The sequence below is a fragment of the Leptidea sinapis genome, chromosome 19 (genome assembly GCF_905404315.1).
Source record: "Leptidea sinapis chromosome 19, ilLepSina1.1, whole genome shotgun sequence".
Lineage (NCBI taxonomy): Eukaryota > Metazoa > Arthropoda > Insecta > Lepidoptera > Pieridae > Leptidea > Leptidea sinapis.
In genome coordinates, this window is record NC_066283.1 from 814,171 (window position 1) to 831,704 (window position 17,534).

The following is a 17,534-nucleotide window of genomic DNA, read 5'->3' on the forward strand; positions in this document are numbered from 1 at the left end:
GTAACAATAGTGCTAAAAATGTGACACTGGAATACATATTGTGAAGATTATAAAAATTAATTAAGTATTTTTTTTTATAAAAATGTGAAAATAGCAACGGATTAATTTCACACTTGAAGGACTATGAGATAAAAGTTTTCCATGGCTTATGGTTTGTTTTATTATCGTGCCTTCAATTCCGTAAGTTAATTGGCTGGAAAATTATTCTTTTCTTTCTAAACTTTAAATTATTTCATAACTATGATAGTGAATTTTTCCCCCCAATTGATGTTGCCATACATTCAATTATTTGTATGATTGCTATATTTATCTACATTTGATAATGATTATGCCTTATTATATAAATCAATCATAAGTAAATAAATTCTACCGTAGCCACTCGAAAAAAGACATTTATGATGATAAATCAATAACAGGGAATAATTTTACAACAAGCATATATTATTTGAATTATTCGCCATGAAATACGTAAAACGTGCTGAAAGTAAACTAGCTGGCTACATATGTATTATAATTATAAACTATGTATTGAAATACAATAGAGAGCACTAAAATAAAATAAAACAAAGTCTTTATAATTATCTAATGTATATGTTAATTGCAAATAAATATATTTCATTCTTTCTTTAATATACAGTAGACCCCAGACGTAAGTTTATGTTATAATTGACCAAAAATAAGAAAAGGACTTGTGGCCATCGTAGTGTTAGATAATTAGGTATAGAATAACGGTTTTGAAAACCATTTTTATTAAACTATGTATTTATGGATACCCTTATACCTTAATGTTATTCTTACAACATCAACTACGCGGATGACATGGTGTTACTGGGTCCAAATGTATGTATAACATGGGTGAAGGCATAATTAGGTGAAGGAAAATTCATATCAATCAAATTAGGCTTCTAAATGATTCAGTCAGTGTGTAACCATCATTATTTCTGAATTTAGGATGCTAGATTGCTGAATGCGATTATACTTGTCTAAATTTAGTAGCGGTTGAATGTGGAATGAAGCATAGATAATAAATAATACACTATATACCAGAGATAGATGTGCAACTCATGTTTTTATTTTGTAAAATCAGTGTACCCAGGCTAAGAGATGGCGCTGTGTTATTTTTACGCTCTTAGCGTACCGTCGCTAGATGGCACTAATTATGTTTATAGTTTTTACTATTGTTTACCGTTTATATAGACCGTTATTATTTATGGACCGTATTAAATGCAATTATGCATATTGATGTATTGTGTGGGTGGTAATTCTTATTCATTCAATAAGGAGAGACATTTAATGATTACAGCACGATAGTCAACTCTTGCTTTAATAAGTAAGTTAAGTGAGTTTTTTGCTATCACTAGCTCCATCTATCATGTATGTTAAATTATTGCCATCGAGGTGAAGTTGCAGCGTACCTAATAGAATAGGTGGCAGCACTTTCAATGCAAATTTTTTTCATATGCCAATGTAGGGAAGTTGCACCCCCCTGGAATGAAGTATGTACCCGCGGAATAGGTACGCGCGGCAACTTCACAGCGAATTGGCGCGGGGTGTGATTGCCAGTTGTGAACTGATACATGGATCTGCCCTCTTTCCTACACTCACTGCGTCAACTTTGATTATCTGCCGGTTTCATTTCACGCATCTCGTTGCGAGGCACATAAATTTTAATACTTACCTGACTTTTGTGGGGCAGATATGTTTGTAGGAAAATAATAAAGATTATCTAAGACAGTTTGATATTGTATTTATATGTAGGAATAGTAGGATCGTATAGATATAATCGTCTTATGTATTTTCGGTTAGTCTGTGTGCTTCCCAGTATATTCCTTTTGTCGGTCGAGCTTTTTGACTTGGGAGTAGTTCAGACAGGCTTTGCTGGTACATCTCAAAGTGTAGTCGGGTTGACAGTAGCATTTATTGCAATGGATACTGAAACAATGATAAAATAAAAATTAAAAAAATTTAGTGATATCCTCACCTCTTGGATTACTTTTTCTTATTACGTATTAGTAAAATTTTAAACCAAAATTTATGAACGATGCGGAACTCGATCCCGCGACCTCTCGGATTCTGTTCGAGAGGTCTTCTACTGAGCCAACTGTTCGGACGGACGAACGTTACACATTTAATTTAATGACAAAATATATTGACGATAAACAACTCAAATACGAAACGACTCAAGTGAGTCGGTACCTTCAAAAAAAGCGCGTACACCTTCCTTAAAGGCCGGTAACGCTCCTGTGATACCTCTGGTATGGCAAGAGAATGTGGGTGGCGGTGATCACTTAACACCAGGTTCGCTCGTTTGTCTTCCTTTTCCATAAAAAAAAAGTGAAAGTGGAAATGGGCTGCACAAGAAGGAGCTTGGGAAGGATAGCTGATTGGTCACTGTTTGGGTTAGACCAAGAGGCAACAAAGCCAAAGGAGGACAGGAAAAGGAATAAAAATTGCTAGACATTTCTGAACAATCACAGTGAAGACAAGGAGTACCTGGAAGTTAATGTTATTTGTTACGATAATAAGGGACGAGACGAGCAGGACGTTCAACTAATGGTAAGTGATACACCCTGCCCCATTAAATGCAGTGTTCTATTTTATTCAATATTTTTCTCTAAGCTCTTCAGAACACGTGACTTACATGGGATTACCACCCTTTTTAAGCAACCTATACAGCTTCAATGTTTTTTCAACATATAATAATACTATTTTTAATAATAATAGTTAAGCCTTTTTAATTCCTTCACTTATAACTTATAATAAAAGCGTTTTGAACAGTTATAATTAATTAAATCAAAGGTATGTGCTTTCCCTCTTTCTAGTTAAGGACACTGGGGGATATCGAACCCCAGGAGGAGGCTCCTTTGCACCGGATGCCGGCTAGATTATGTGTACCATAACGTCGCCTATTTCTGCCGTGAAGCAGTAATGTGTAAACATTATTAACATATATGTAAGGGTAAATAAACGCATTAATGAAAATTCTTAAGGAATGTACCTATATATCTTTATATTATTAAAATTTTTTACGACTATTCGGCTATATATTATATATGAAATATTTTACATTTAAGTAGATCTTGACATCATTAAAATTATACTATCGAATCATTAATTATCATAACTGAAACTACAAAAATAGTTAATAGAAAATAAATTAAGTATAATAACTTTAAAATAATATTAGATATTAAAAAAATAAAATAATAGGTTAAGTTAAAAATTGTCTATTTGGCGTGAAATGCGCTACATATATTCTCCATATTAAATTAAACATTTAATTATGTGGATAGCTTATATAAATTTGGTGTTTGTATGAACTATATTGAAAATTCAATATTTAATAAATACAAAGCACATATATACAATACATGTCATATTAATGTATGAATTGTAACTTACTTAGTACCTACGTGCTTATCAGATTTTCCGGCAATATTATTTACACCACTTTCTTCCATAATTTATAAAATTTTCACTTAATTTTATGAAAATATAATAATAAACCAATTTCAATAATATAATAAATAAAGCTCCAAATACAAGAAAGTGAAAGGTGCGCGAGAAATGATGCGCACCAAAAACGTTACTACGCCATTTGATGAGTAGGTTTTACTCTCCATATTTTTCTCATACCTTATATAAAAATATACCGCCTTATATAAAAATCGATTCTCAAGGAGTAAACTCCAATAAAAATATATATATTTTTATGTATCCACTTGTGCAACGTACCCCTATTTAAACGAATCTCTCTCCTCTCCTCTAGGTATTTTGTCTTACACCTTTATTTTAACATGCTCACAAATATTATCTCATTAAAATACAATTAAGTGAAAAGTAAGTGTAAGTTTGTCTTACAGGTATGTGACACCAGGCTTGCATCTCTCCCGGTCTAAGTTGAAAGCCCTCGGGACCCTGTCGGACTTGCCAGACAGGTGTTGGTTCTGCTGAGCACACATGGGGTCCACTGTGCACTTGGTAGTGTCATTGAAACACTCACACGTTATACATTCATGATCCGACATGAACTCACAGCTTCTATCTGAAAACACATGTTATGTGTGGTTTTACTAAAGTATATCTTTTAAATAATCTGTTTCAGTTCTCGTATTTAACGAACTGAGATTTTATTTGTTTGCAGGAATAATGGTAACATAGTTCTTAAATCGGAACTAGAACAGTACATTTCGCCAATAAATCGGAAAATATATACCAAAGCTTTAATGTAGATATAGACTATAGAAGAAACATTTATTAAACTATCCATAATTTTAATATTTTGTGCATTAAAGTTCGAGGTTTAGAATACAGATGTATTCTAAGGTTCGAGGTATCTCTCTAATAGTTATGGAAGAATTTTAACAAACTATTAAATGATAAACGCATAACAATAGCCTTATTTTATATCTACCAGTTGGAGGCTCTTTTGCAGAAGATGCCGGCTAGATTATGGCCAACGGCGTCTATTTCTGCCGTGAAGCAGTAATGTGTAAACATTACTGTGTTTCGGTCGGAAGGGCGCCGTAGCTAGTGAAATTACTGGCCAAATGAGTATAACATCTAATGTATCAAGGTGACGAGCGCAATTGGATGGTAGTTGATACGCCCTCTATTCTTGAAAAACCCAAAAATTCTGAGCGGCTCTACATTTCGCTTGTCACCTTGACACAAGATGTTAAGTCTCATTTGCCCAGTAATTTCACTAGCTACAGCGCCCTTCAGACCGAAACACAATAATGTTTACATATTACTGCTTCACGGCAGAAATAGGCGCCATTGGGTACCACACCCATAAACTAGCCGGCATCCTGTGCAAAGCAGCCTCCCACTGGTGATCATTACTTAATACGGACTTTATTCGTGGTGAACGACCATATCTCCTCCGCAGCCATATTATGCCAACATCTCTAATTCTTTATGCAGAGAAGGATCCAAGGAAAACAGAAATTGGGAAGAAGCCGTACATTACGGACAGCGTGAGAGAGATGGTTGGAGTGAGCTGTAAATCCCCTGGTGTGTTAAAGTAGCTGTGATGATCACCCACCTCCGCTGAGGAAGGAAAGATCATTGTATGTCAACTAAGAGTGAGTCTTCACGGCCGCTCTTTTGCAACACCAGAGAATCACTTGAGAATTGCCACCATTTCTTAGGGTTCCGTAACCAAATGGCAAAAAAATGGAACCCTTAGAGATTCATCATGTCTGGCTGTCTATCCGTCCGTATGTCACAGCCCCTTTTTTCCGAAACTGTTGAAAGCTGTTGAAACTTGGTAAGAAGATGTATTCTGTGAATCGCATTAAGATTTTCACACAAATATAGAAAAAAACCATAAATTTTAGGGGTTCCCCATACTTAGAACTGAAACTCAAAAAACTTTTTTTCATAGAACCCATACGTGTATGGATGGATAGGTTTTCAAAAATGATATTGATGTTTCTCATATAAGTAATTATTTCAAATTGCAATAACTTAATTGAAAAATAAAATACACTATTATTAAAACATCGATCAAAGTTACAACGAACTACAAGAACTTTTATATTATGTTACTTGCTGCAACGAAACCCTTCGTGGGCGAGTCCGACTCGCACTGGGCCGCTTTTTTATATACACTCTTTCCAGTTGATGTTCTTAAATTAATGTTTCCTGACCTGAGAGAGCCAGCGCTCGTTTCTCCGCCGTGTCCTGCGCCTCGCACATCTTTTCTTCACATATGAGATTGTTTTTTGACATACACAGGCAGCCATTACAGTCGATGCGATACCTCTTGCCAGGAGTACATTTCTTGGCCAGGTGAGCTATCGTTGGAACTTTGCGCAAGTCTCGCTTCATGAGTCTCTCCACAATGTTAGAATGTCTTTTTACTAGAATATAATGAATATTATCAAACAAAATATTGGTTATCCATTGGTTTAAGAAGGATGCTTGTCGGAAATGACACTCGACACAAGTATGGCAATGTAGTGCTAAGAGAATTTATTCTCTTTGATGGCAACCAGCCTAGAGAAACTCTCCCTAATATCAGTCGCGATGACGTTTAGTTCGAAATGAAAAGTCAATATGCAAACAAGTTTGACAAATGTTGCACGTAAGTAAATTATCGAACGATATGATAGTTGGGACCGACTCTAATTTATCTCGGAATTAAAAAAAAAACTATGACAGCTGACAAAAAATTTTCATTACAGCCATTACCTTGGACAAATTATTAGTTTGTCCGAGGCCATCACCGGCTAAAATTTTAGGTGGCTATAATATACGGCTCCCGATTTCATCATGGAGGTTTATGATATGTGGGTAGAATAATAAAATTTTTACATATAAAAAATTTGTTCTAATAAAACATTATATTTTATGGAGATCTTAATGTGCGGTTCTTGAACGTATTATGGAGGGTTAGAGAAATTTAGGGATATAATTTGATACAGTAAAAGTTGCAAAAACTGGGAGAGTTTCTTGCGCCTGATCGCAAATTTGTCCGGTACATATATGTCAATGGAATTTGTTATCTGTTGATCATATCGCTATTTATTATTTAACCACTCTATTTATATATATATATATATATATTAATGGACAATATTTATTATTTACGGATGGCATCAGTTGCTTTAGTAGACAGAAAAATATAAAATATATCGTTAAACTTACGCGCCAGTTTATGTTTGCATGTTTCACTACAATCCAACTGCTTATCTTCGTTACAATAACAAGTCTTACAACCCTCTGTGTACATTTTACCCGGCACACAAACTTCTCCCTCTCCTATAATAGGAAACCTGTTACGTTTAATACTTTTCACATTTTCAACATTCTCACTTCTCAAAGATCTCTTGTCCCCTGAAGTTCTCTGTCCTCTTTTGAGAGCGTCCAAGACAGACTGGCTCAAACAAGCCATTTTGGTACACACGAGTCCCCCGCTGGGTCCACACCGACACATATTACAGTCCACTTTATAGATCTGTCCGGGGACGCAGCTCTGGTTGTCTTTAAGTGTCATTGATTTCTCTGTCCTCTTACCTTTACCCAGGCTTACTGAAATATCGACAATTATAATATTAATTATGCCTGTTTGGAACCATGGGAACGATCGACTGCCGGCTTCATTTTAAAACAGTCAAGGGCCTTGCCTACTACCAAAGAATATGTAATAGTACAAATGCAGAAGTCTCACTCCGGAAAATCAATTAAAGAAAACGGGACTCTTGTGGACACACAATAAGGTGTAATTCAGATCGCACAGCGCTATTTACCTACATTTTTATTACAAGTTGCCTCTCTTTCTATCATGACACTTACCTCTTCTGACGACATTAAGGTTATCTTCTTTACCTAAAACTGTTCCTACCTAGAATAAGTAAACTTAAAAAATAGTTCTTTATTTCTATAATTAGAATAGGTATGTAATCGTAACTTTAAATCAATATTTTTTTGTTGTCAAACCTATATTACTTAGTTGCAGATTGTAATGTTTACGTTGGAAGACCACTACATCCATTCAGTAGTTTTTGCGTTAAAGAGCAACAAACATCCAAACATCCAGACGTCCATACATTCTAACAAACTTTTGCATTTATATATTAGTAGGATTCGAATTACACAAAAATATTTTTTACTTTTATTGGTATTTGGTAATGGGTTCTAAATAAGGGTGAAAAAGTATCGATAAACTATAATTGTGAGGTATTCCATAATAAAGACTTATTTTTTTCGTTATTTTGTGTCGTTCCAGAGGTCAATGTACGTTGCCTGTACTGTTTTCTCTTAGTATATTTATATTATGCAATCCATACTCTATATTTACTAAAAAATATTTATTGAATTAGGCGTTACTTTGCGGAAATCCATAATTATACAAATGATTTAAGTTTTCTTTAGTGTTAATTCCGCCAATATTTGTTTTTAAACAATTCGACACGTGTTTCGCCTCTACACGAGGCATCCTCAGGACGTGTTGTCTCGCCAAAATCTGGCACGAGACTAAGTTTAAAAACAAATATTGGTGGAATTAACACTAAAGAATATTTACATATCTATATTTACTAACAATAGACCAAGGTTATCTGAAAATAAACGTTTCATTTGTTTTATTTATTATGTATGAGGTTGCGGAGTAAACAGGAAGCAATGAAAGAATAAAAATATTTAATTTCAGCAAGAATAAAATTGTACTAAGTACTTACTTAAGTAGAAAGTAATGTATAAACAGAAATTTATTAAAGCAAAACTATAAAATGAATAGCCCACATTTTCTTCACATTGGTCAAATTCACAAAAAGAGTTGGAAAAAAAAACTTGTTAGGTAATTTTATTCTTTATATTCAAAGATGGATAAGATAAAATTAATAGAGGAAAAGTTAATGTTACTCCAAGGAAACCTTCATATCTATCAATGGTATGCCTTCTTCAACAGACCAAGACTTCATATTGTTTTTTTTTTACTATTTGTATTCTATTTCTCAACATTATGCTTCTAGATATTGTTTTGCAAAAATCTTTAATGTGCAGCTTCAGAAAATCTATGTTTCCATTGTATTATGCACAATAGATTAATGAATAATGCCGTAAAATGAGAACAAAATTGGATTTTCATTCGATGGCGATAAGAAGTAATCAACGTAACGCTAAATAAAACAAAATATTATTTTGGCTAATAATGAGATGCAGTGTCTTCAAATAGTATTTATTAATTTGAAATAAAACTGCATTGGGAGACAGTAAGTACATATATTGGCACATGACTGTTTTGTTTGTGTACAAAAGCATAGCATTTACCTAAATTTGTACTTTAACGTTAAATAAAACAAAATATTATTTTGGCTAATAATGAGATGCAGTGTCTTCAAATAGTATTTATTAATTTGAAATAAAACTGCATTGGGAGACAGTAAGTACATATATTGGCACATGACTGTTTTGTTTGTGTACAAAAGCATAGCATTTACCTAAATTTGTACTTTAACGTTAAATAAAACAAAATATTATTTTGGCTAATAATGAGATGCAGTGTCTTCAAATAGTATTTATTAATTTGAAATAAAACTGCATTGGGAGACAGTAAGTACATATATTGGCACATGACTGTTTTGTTTGTGTACAAAAGCATAGCATTTACCTAAATTTGTACTTTAACGTTAAATAAAACAAAATATTATTTTGGCTAATAATGAGATGCAGTGTCTTCAAATAGTATTTATTAATTTGAAATAAAACTGCATTGGGAGACAGTAAGTACATATATTGGCACATGACTGTTTTGTTTGTGTACAAAAGCATAGCATTTACCTAAATTTGTACTTTAACGTTAAATAAAACAAAATATTATTTTGGCTAATAATGAGATGCAGTGTCTTCAAATAGTATTTATTAATTTGAAATAAAACTGCATTGGGAGACAGTAAGTACATATATTGGCACATGACTGTTTTGTTTGTGTACAAAAGCATAGCATTTACCTAAATTTGTACTTTAACGTTAAATAAAACAAAATATTATTTTGGCTAATAATGAGATGCAGTGTCTTCAAATAGTATTTATTAATTTGAAATAAAACTGCATTGGGAGACAGTAAGTACATATATTGGCACATGACTGTTTTGTTTGTGTACAAAAGCATAGCATTTACCTAAATTTGTACTTTAACGTTAAATAAAACAAAATATTATTTTGGCTAATAATGAGATGCAGTGTCTTCAAATAGTATTTATTAATTTGAAATAAAACTGCATTGGGAGACAGTAAGTACATATATTGGCACATGACTGTTTTGTTTGTGTACAAAAGCATAGCATTTACCTAAATTTGTACTTTAACGTTAAATAAAACAAAATATTATTTTGGCTAATAATGAGATGCAGTGTCTTCAAATAGTATTTATTAATTTGAAATAAAACTGCATTGGGAGACAGTAAGTACATATATTGGCACATGACTGTTTTGTTTGTGTACAAAAGCATAGCATTTACCTAAATTTGTACTTTAACGTTAAATAAAACAAAATATTATTTTGGCTAATAATGAGATGCAGTGTCTTCAAATAGTATTTATTAATTTGAAATAAAACTGCATTGGGAGACAGTAAGTACATATATCATTTTAAAATCATATTATTGGCACATGACTGTTTTGTTTGTGTACAAAAGCATAGCATTTACCTAAATTTGTACTTTAACGTTAAATAAAACAAAATATTATTTTGGCTAAAAATGAAATACAGTCTCATTAAACAGTTTTCCTATTATCGTGCGCAAAGTTCGATTTTGCGTATGCATTTGCGTTCGCAAAGTACCACTTTCGCACACGTTGACAAGAGCGTGCGGGAATATTTGAAAATAATTATAGTGGTCGATTTATGCGCAACTTAATAGAAAAATCATCCGTAATTTGCGCACTTGTATCGTAATGTACTATTTTATTAATTAAAAGTAATACTGCATTGGGAGTCAGTAAGTTAAACGATCATCATATCATTTTTAAAAATTATATTATGTGGTCAAACTTTGCGCAACTAGGAAAATATAATACGATACGCGTGCGCACGTAGGTCATCCTGCACTCGCTTCGCTCGTGTGGGAACGACCTACTTTGCGCACTTATATCGTAATGTACAATTCTATTAATTTGGAGTAATACTGCATTGGGAGTCAGTAAACCAAACGATAGGGATATCATTTTTAAAATTATATTAATTGCACTTGACCGTTTAATATGTTCGTGTAAATATAAGCATTTACCTAAATTTGTACTTTTTTCATTGTTCACAACGGTGTGTCTATCTGCACAATCGTTAGCTGTTCTAGAACTAAAGGACCACTTTTAAATGACAGGTTTTAATGCTTGCAATTTTTTAGTACATATTAATTTTCTATGATTAAGGCATACGCAATGGATACAGTCTTTTTTTTTTTTATTTCATTGTATGTTTTACTTATACCTAAGATTATTTTACTGATTGTAATTTATAAGGCGTACAAGGTTCATTCTTAAAAATCAAAATCAAAACGTTTATTGAACTCATAACATTGATTTACGATGGCTTAAGTTCAGTCATACACTAAATTTCATAATAATAAATAAATAATATCAAACAGATAAAATTAAAATCAAACAAATCAAATAAGTAATATAAATAACATCAAACAATTAAAATCACATAAAACAAATCACACTTTAAGTAGATCAATTCAATTCCAGGCTGCTTTATCATTTAAATAATCTTGGATATTGTAATAGCCTTTGCTGCTTAATTTACTTTTTGTGTAGGCTTTGAATTTATGTATAGACATATTTGCTATATGTTCGGGGAGTTTATTATAGAAGCGACACACTGACACCTAAAAGAATTACTGACTTTATGGAGTCTTGTGGCAGGCATGACAAGTCTACCCCTATTTCTAGTATTAATACTATGTAAGTCACTTAGTTTTGTGAACTTATTTTTATTGTTTTGTACAAACATCAAATTCTCGTAAATGTATTGTGAGGCCACTGTCATAATACCTATTTCTTTAAACTTATTCTTTAACAAAATTCTAGACCCCATGTTATAAATGGCTCTAACGGCTCTCTTCTGCAGCACAAATATCGTATCGATCTCAGCAGCATTACTTATTATATATTACTTATAACTATCTACTAACAAAATATCGTCAATATATCCTGTCTTTATTTCTTTAACTTACTTTTTTGCATCAATTTATTTTCGTAACCTATCAATATAGAAATTACCATCGCTGCATGCACATACTTATTCATAAGTTCTTAAGATATCATCAACATTACATTTATCTGCTTTATGATTCGCTTTACAATATCTGTTAGTACAGCCTCTGGTTTGGATGTGATCACTATTGTTGCATTGAAATATTATATTACAGTCAATAAAGTATAAGCCATTGGATTTGCATGTAACACTATTTCACAAATCGTATCATTTATAAAACGAAATGTTTTCCGACAATTTTAAGAAAACCATTGAACATGACTAAACAGTATGCTGTTTCAAATAAATTATCATTGTTTGGCTGAAACTCAAATCTAGACTAATTAAACTTTCTATGGTAAAAATACAAAATGATATGCATACTGCATTTGCAGCTTTGTTCCTGTAGACCTCTAATGCGCAAATGAAGCATCTACTTAGTACAGAACATCCAGACACAAACGAAATACAATTCACAACGTCACAAAGGATCTGGATCTTTCTGGAATTTACAGCTCCAAGTACCTACATAGTAAGAAATTTGAAGTGTTGTCTGAAGAAAGTTGGGAGATCCTGTCCTACTAGTTAGGTAGGTTTATTTACTATCTATTTCCGCTACCAAAACTAAAATTATTTTTAACAACACATTCAGCATTGTAAGACTAAATACTGAAAATTGTGCCTTAACGTTTCACAATGATTTTCATGATACAGTCAATCTTTCGGAATTTATGGTATTTAGTATTAATGTATAATAAATAACGTAAGTATTCATTTAAAGAGCAGACTATTATATTATACTATTAATTAGCAAACTACTGACCAATCATTGTTTTAAGGCTCTAAAAGGCAAACCTGAGTTTATGCCCTTTAGAGCCTTAAAGCCATGAGGCTGTAAAAGATGATATTATTAATAATATGTTATCAGTGATTATTAGGAAGTTGGAAGCTAGTGATCACATTGACCAAATTGGAATCTAAATCGGGCAGACGAGCGCAGTCTTGAAGAAGAATTACATAGAGTTGCATATTTCGAAATAATTATAAACACCTAACCGGGTCGACTCTGCGAAATTTAACTGTTTCGATGATGTTACTGATACACTACCCTGCTCACTACATGTTTATTTTAAATAAATAGTTGTTTTCGTGGAATTTTTACGTCATATACTGTTGTTTGTTTAGTGTCAACTTATAAGCTATGCATAGTTTGCACTTAGATATTAAATGCTGAAATGCCTCAACTTATCAGCGGTCGAATTCCACCTACATAGATTACGATAAAATGCTAAATACAATGCGGGTGCATCACGTTGACGTCTGGCATTCAACACAGACGACTTCAAATGCATGGGATGCATGTCTGTGTAAATGAGTGTTTGATGATGTTTTGAAATGATGTAGTGACAGGGCAGAGCGTGATCGATTTTTGGCCGGGACACAAAATGAGTCGGTCTTTTGGCCTATTGGTGCTATATTATAATGAGAAAAGGGGCGAGACGAGCAAAGTTTAACAAGAGGCATTAAAACACGAATTTGAGTTTATAAATAGTATCACATGAGTTTTTTAATACCTCATTATCAAAAGTTGCATACAAGACTTTATCTACACCCATAATATGAATCCTCTTGAACTGTTTTAGAATCTTTAATAGACGATTTAAATTATGGGTGTAGATAAATAACGCTTACCTTAAAATAAGTGTTACATCCTGCCCATTACAGTGCAGTGCCACTCAGGCTTTACATCTTGATTAAACCCAAAATTATGAGTGTTAAGACATGTTAAGTTTCACTAACCCGGTAATTTTGCCTTCAAACATAACCCATCCTGCAGACCTGTGCACCGGAGCCTACCATTGGCCACTTCGGCCAGACTATATAAATTTAAATGAACCATGACGATGATGATGATCATCCGCAGGGTATTTTGCGATCTCAATCGTGATATTAGAGCCAAATACTCCTGAAAAATCCTGATGTGGAACTTGTGTGGGACGCAACTTGTCGAGTTTACTTCATTCAACACTGGGGCTGCAATGATTGCCGGAGACAACAAACGTCACTAATATGTCGGTCTGAGTCAGTCTTATATGTTTGGCGGCCGTTTGATGTCGAGACACTTGAACCTTGGGATCTAGAGGCACAGAGATTGTACAAAACTCTCCACATACTTAATAGAGCTATTGAAAACTCAAGCGATGGCAGTTATTACGGCCAACCGAGCAGCCATGCTATCGCACGCAGAAATCCCGCAAGTAGTTTTAGAACACATGTATGTAGTGATAGTGATTACCCACATTTAAATCATTTTTTTGATTGTTATGAGCATTTTTATCAATACTATAGTAAAAATGTGGTAAGATGTGATAAGTGGGCACTTATTACAGCTATAGTGGTGATACGATTTGCTCTTAATAGTGATTTTCATTATTATAAAACTAGAAATAAGGGATTGCTTGTAACTAATTCTAGTAGGTTTCATAAGATACATAATAGCTTTAAGGGTAAATGTAGGTATACACTTTTATAATAAAGTCCCAGCCACGGTTCAGGCCTTATCTATAAATAAATTTAAATGTTTTATAAAAAATGGCTGTCGTAAATCATATTACTCCACTGCTGAATATCTAAATGATCGGACAGCCTGGGACTAGATTGTGAATATTGTATAGCGATAGAAATGACTGTACAATATTGTATATTTATATTGAAAAGAGCGCAAAAAAAGAATGCTGGGAGAGTTTCTTGCGCCGCTTCTTCTCTCTCAGAGCGCCATTTGTTTCCGAAGCGGTAGTAGTATCAAGTAGTTATTAGAAATGACATCAAAAAGAATTCTAAAGGACTCAATTTTGAGAAAATAAATGCCTTTTATGCCTTTTTACGGATTGAATATTAAAATTACTTACGAAGCAATGATGAAGAGCTGCATACTACACATAAAACACAAATCTTAAACAAGCTGGAGTCCCACAACATATTTACGACTGTATAAGATTCAAACAATTATACGTTATGGCATTCGCTAGCAGAACTCGTAAAACAAACGCCTAATGAAATGCAATTACAGTAAAAATTCACTGTAATTTCATTACCCGAAATTAAATCAGTCTTAAAATAGTTTAAAAACTAGTCATTAAGTAAGTTAATGTCTAAATTGCAGTTTTTACTGGCCCAAGTAATCGTTATAGGTTTGTTTTGACTGCCATTTTAAAATCAACTCGTGTCCAACATTAAAATTATCGATTTAGGTGATTAGGTCCGCCATGTTCAATTATGCTTAACATGCTATAACATTACCTAAAACTGAATTCCGAAATTATTCTTGCTATAACTGCTTAGTTTATTTGGATTGATACCTTAACAAGCATAGGTACCACATTCCTCAGGGAACTGTTAAAAAAAGTTGACGTTACGGGACTCCCGTGTGATGAAAAACATCTCAGCGAATTTCTAATTAATTTGAATTAGTCACATTTATAATTGTATTAGGGTTCCGGATTTTTTCACACGGACTTACGGAACTCTAAATAATATACGTATATCTGTTATTCATTTAAAATTCAATATGGCTGTGGCACAAAATTGTCAGTTTACTATATTTGAATTTGATCCTAGCCACCCCTGAAAAAGATATTATCGTTAAGATTTGTGCGGCAGCCATCTTGAATCCCTAAAATTTTACCACCTTCTTAAAATATTTAATTAAATTATCACTGTGCTGAAGTTAGTAAGGGATGTTAACAGAGTTTTTAACTCTTTTTGTAACGATGTTTTGGGTAATATATTAAGAATGGACGTTTGATGCAGTGAGGGATGAAATACATTGATCTTACATTATTATTTGCCACCGAATTCCACCTGAGCACGACACACAACATATTATTTAAGATATCATTTACACCATCTGGATGTGTGGCTCCACAGTGCGGTTTTCAAGAAACTTTCTTCCACGTGCTACAAAGCTGTAGAATGAGCTTCCTTGTACGGTGTTTCCGAGATGATACGACATGGGTACCTTCAAAAAAACATTCAGGTACAACTTTTTAAAAGGCCGGCGACGCTTCTGTGGTACCTCTGTCGTTGCCAGAGAATGTGGACAAATGTGAACACGTCAGGATAATCGACTATTCATACCCGTTATCTGATACTATGTGATCACCACAGTCTAACGGCCGTTCCCAATATTCAGTCTATCTCTTACTTGAAACAAAAATCGTAACTATCGTTGACTTTTCTGTCCCAATAAACTCATCGACGGTAACTCACCTTATCCGTGCACGCTGTCTGTCATTGGGACGACGTATAGCTTACCAGCGATATAACGTTTGTATGGGAATTGCAATATAAGGCGATAAGAATGACTTATTGGGAAAGCCTCAGATTATTGACAGCTAATTACTGACAGTAAAAGGTAGTAATTTATCAGTACCTGTAAACTCTCTTGTACATACGAATCCGAAACCGCAAAACTCATTGATACCTGGCAGGCGAGGACTGCACCGTGGTGGCAGCCAACGGTTCAACCTATTTGCCGCCAACGATCTACCAACCATGCTGCAGAACGGACCTTAAGTAATACATTGTGTATTCCCAAGGTTCCCTATCCGAGGAAACTAAGGACCCTATTATTAGGACCGGTTCGAAGGTGTATGTTTGGAGCGAACTCTCCTATGCCTAGGCTGTGCAAGATGGTAAACACATAGTGATTACATCGATATTAATTTCACGCCTTCTGTCCATACAGTTCGTAAATTATTTGTATGTAAATTTAGTGAATAAAATGTAGTCATAATAATATATTTCTTTGTCATTTATAATAATAATTTATTACCAAATCATTTAACCATTATTACTTGTTAACATATAAGTTTTTTTTATCTCTTAAGCTAATATTTACTTTGTGAAAATTATTAAAGCATGTGGTAGATACATGTAATTGTTTGTTACATTAAGTACATTAAATTTAGTCTGTTATATAAATATATAACGCATCAATGTAAATAAATAAATTATTAAAACTAGGGTAGTTTATCGACGGGCATTATAATATAATCCGAAATAGTTAAACACTGAATTATTACACATCGATGGATTCCAGGACATGCAGGGGGCGAAGGCAATGAATGCACTGACGAACTAGCAATTATCACCAGTGGGAGGCTCCTTTGCACAGGATGCCGACTAGATTATGTGTACCACAACGGCGCCTATTTCTGCCGTCAAGCAGTAACTTGTAAACATTACTGTGTGTCTGTCTAAAGGGCGCCGTAGCTAGTGAAATTACTGGCCAAATGAGACTTAACATCTTATATGTCAAGATGATGAGCGCAATTGTAGTGCCGCTCAGAATTTTTGCGTTTTTTAAGAATCCTGAGGGGCACTGCATTGTAATGGGCAGGTCGTATCAAATACCATCAGCTGAACGTCCTGCTCGTCTCGTCCCTTATTTTCATTAAAAAAAAAATTGTGCCAAAGAAAAGCCTTCTGTGTTGTCTCAAGAAGTTTTGATAAATCAACTCTTCACACCTCATGTTTGCAAGATTGTGGTAATCTCTGAAGCTACACTCCGGGTTAAGCCCATTCTGAACCACTAATCTAGGCGTTTAACAAAAAGGCTACGCATGCGGCACTAGGGCTAAGTAGAGAAACTTACACATTCTAACCAGGACCCTAGCAGAGCACTGCAGATTAAACATGGGACGAGTCGTTCCCTTCCCTAAAATATAGTCGAGGGTGGCCCATGGTTGATCCATATGTCAAGCCCGTGAACGGGCGCTTTTAGTTGTTGTGGTTGCTTCATGTTTTTAATATTAAACTTAATTGGGTT

At 33.8% G+C, this 17,534-nt stretch overlaps 1 protein-coding gene and 1 long non-coding RNA gene across 3 annotated transcripts; one reads left to right on the forward strand and one right to left on the reverse strand.

The window, feature by feature from the left end:
• Nucleotides 1-481: 481 nt before the first annotated feature.
• On the reverse strand, nucleotides 482-8,535 carry LOC126969855 (uncharacterized). The gene is made up of 6 exons (XM_050815434.1): nucleotides 8,187-8,535; nucleotides 6,655-7,038; nucleotides 5,655-5,867; nucleotides 3,862-4,045; nucleotides 1,716-1,932; nucleotides 482-1,676 (listed from the first exon to the last, which is right to left on the reverse strand). Exons 2-5 carry the CDS (start codon nucleotides 7,001-7,003, stop codon nucleotides 1,803-1,805), a joined length of 876 nt encoding a protein of 291 aa, XP_050671391.1. The 5' UTR covers nucleotides 7,004-7,038; nucleotides 8,187-8,535; the 3' UTR covers nucleotides 482-1,676; nucleotides 1,716-1,802.
• A 43-nt stretch (nucleotides 8,536-8,578) lies between these two features.
• LOC126969859 (uncharacterized) lies at nucleotides 8,579-16,490 on the forward strand. 2 transcript variants are annotated; one of them, XR_007730480.1, is made up of 3 exons: nucleotides 8,579-8,720; nucleotides 12,100-12,293; nucleotides 16,303-16,490. It is a non-coding gene; the product is annotated as an uncharacterized LOC126969859 (long non-coding RNA). The 2 variants fall into 2 exon arrangements; XR_007730481.1 differs by lacking the exon at nucleotides 16,303-16,490 and adding an exon at nucleotides 13,629-14,023.
• The last annotated feature ends 1,044 nt before the right edge of the window (nucleotides 16,491-17,534 follow it).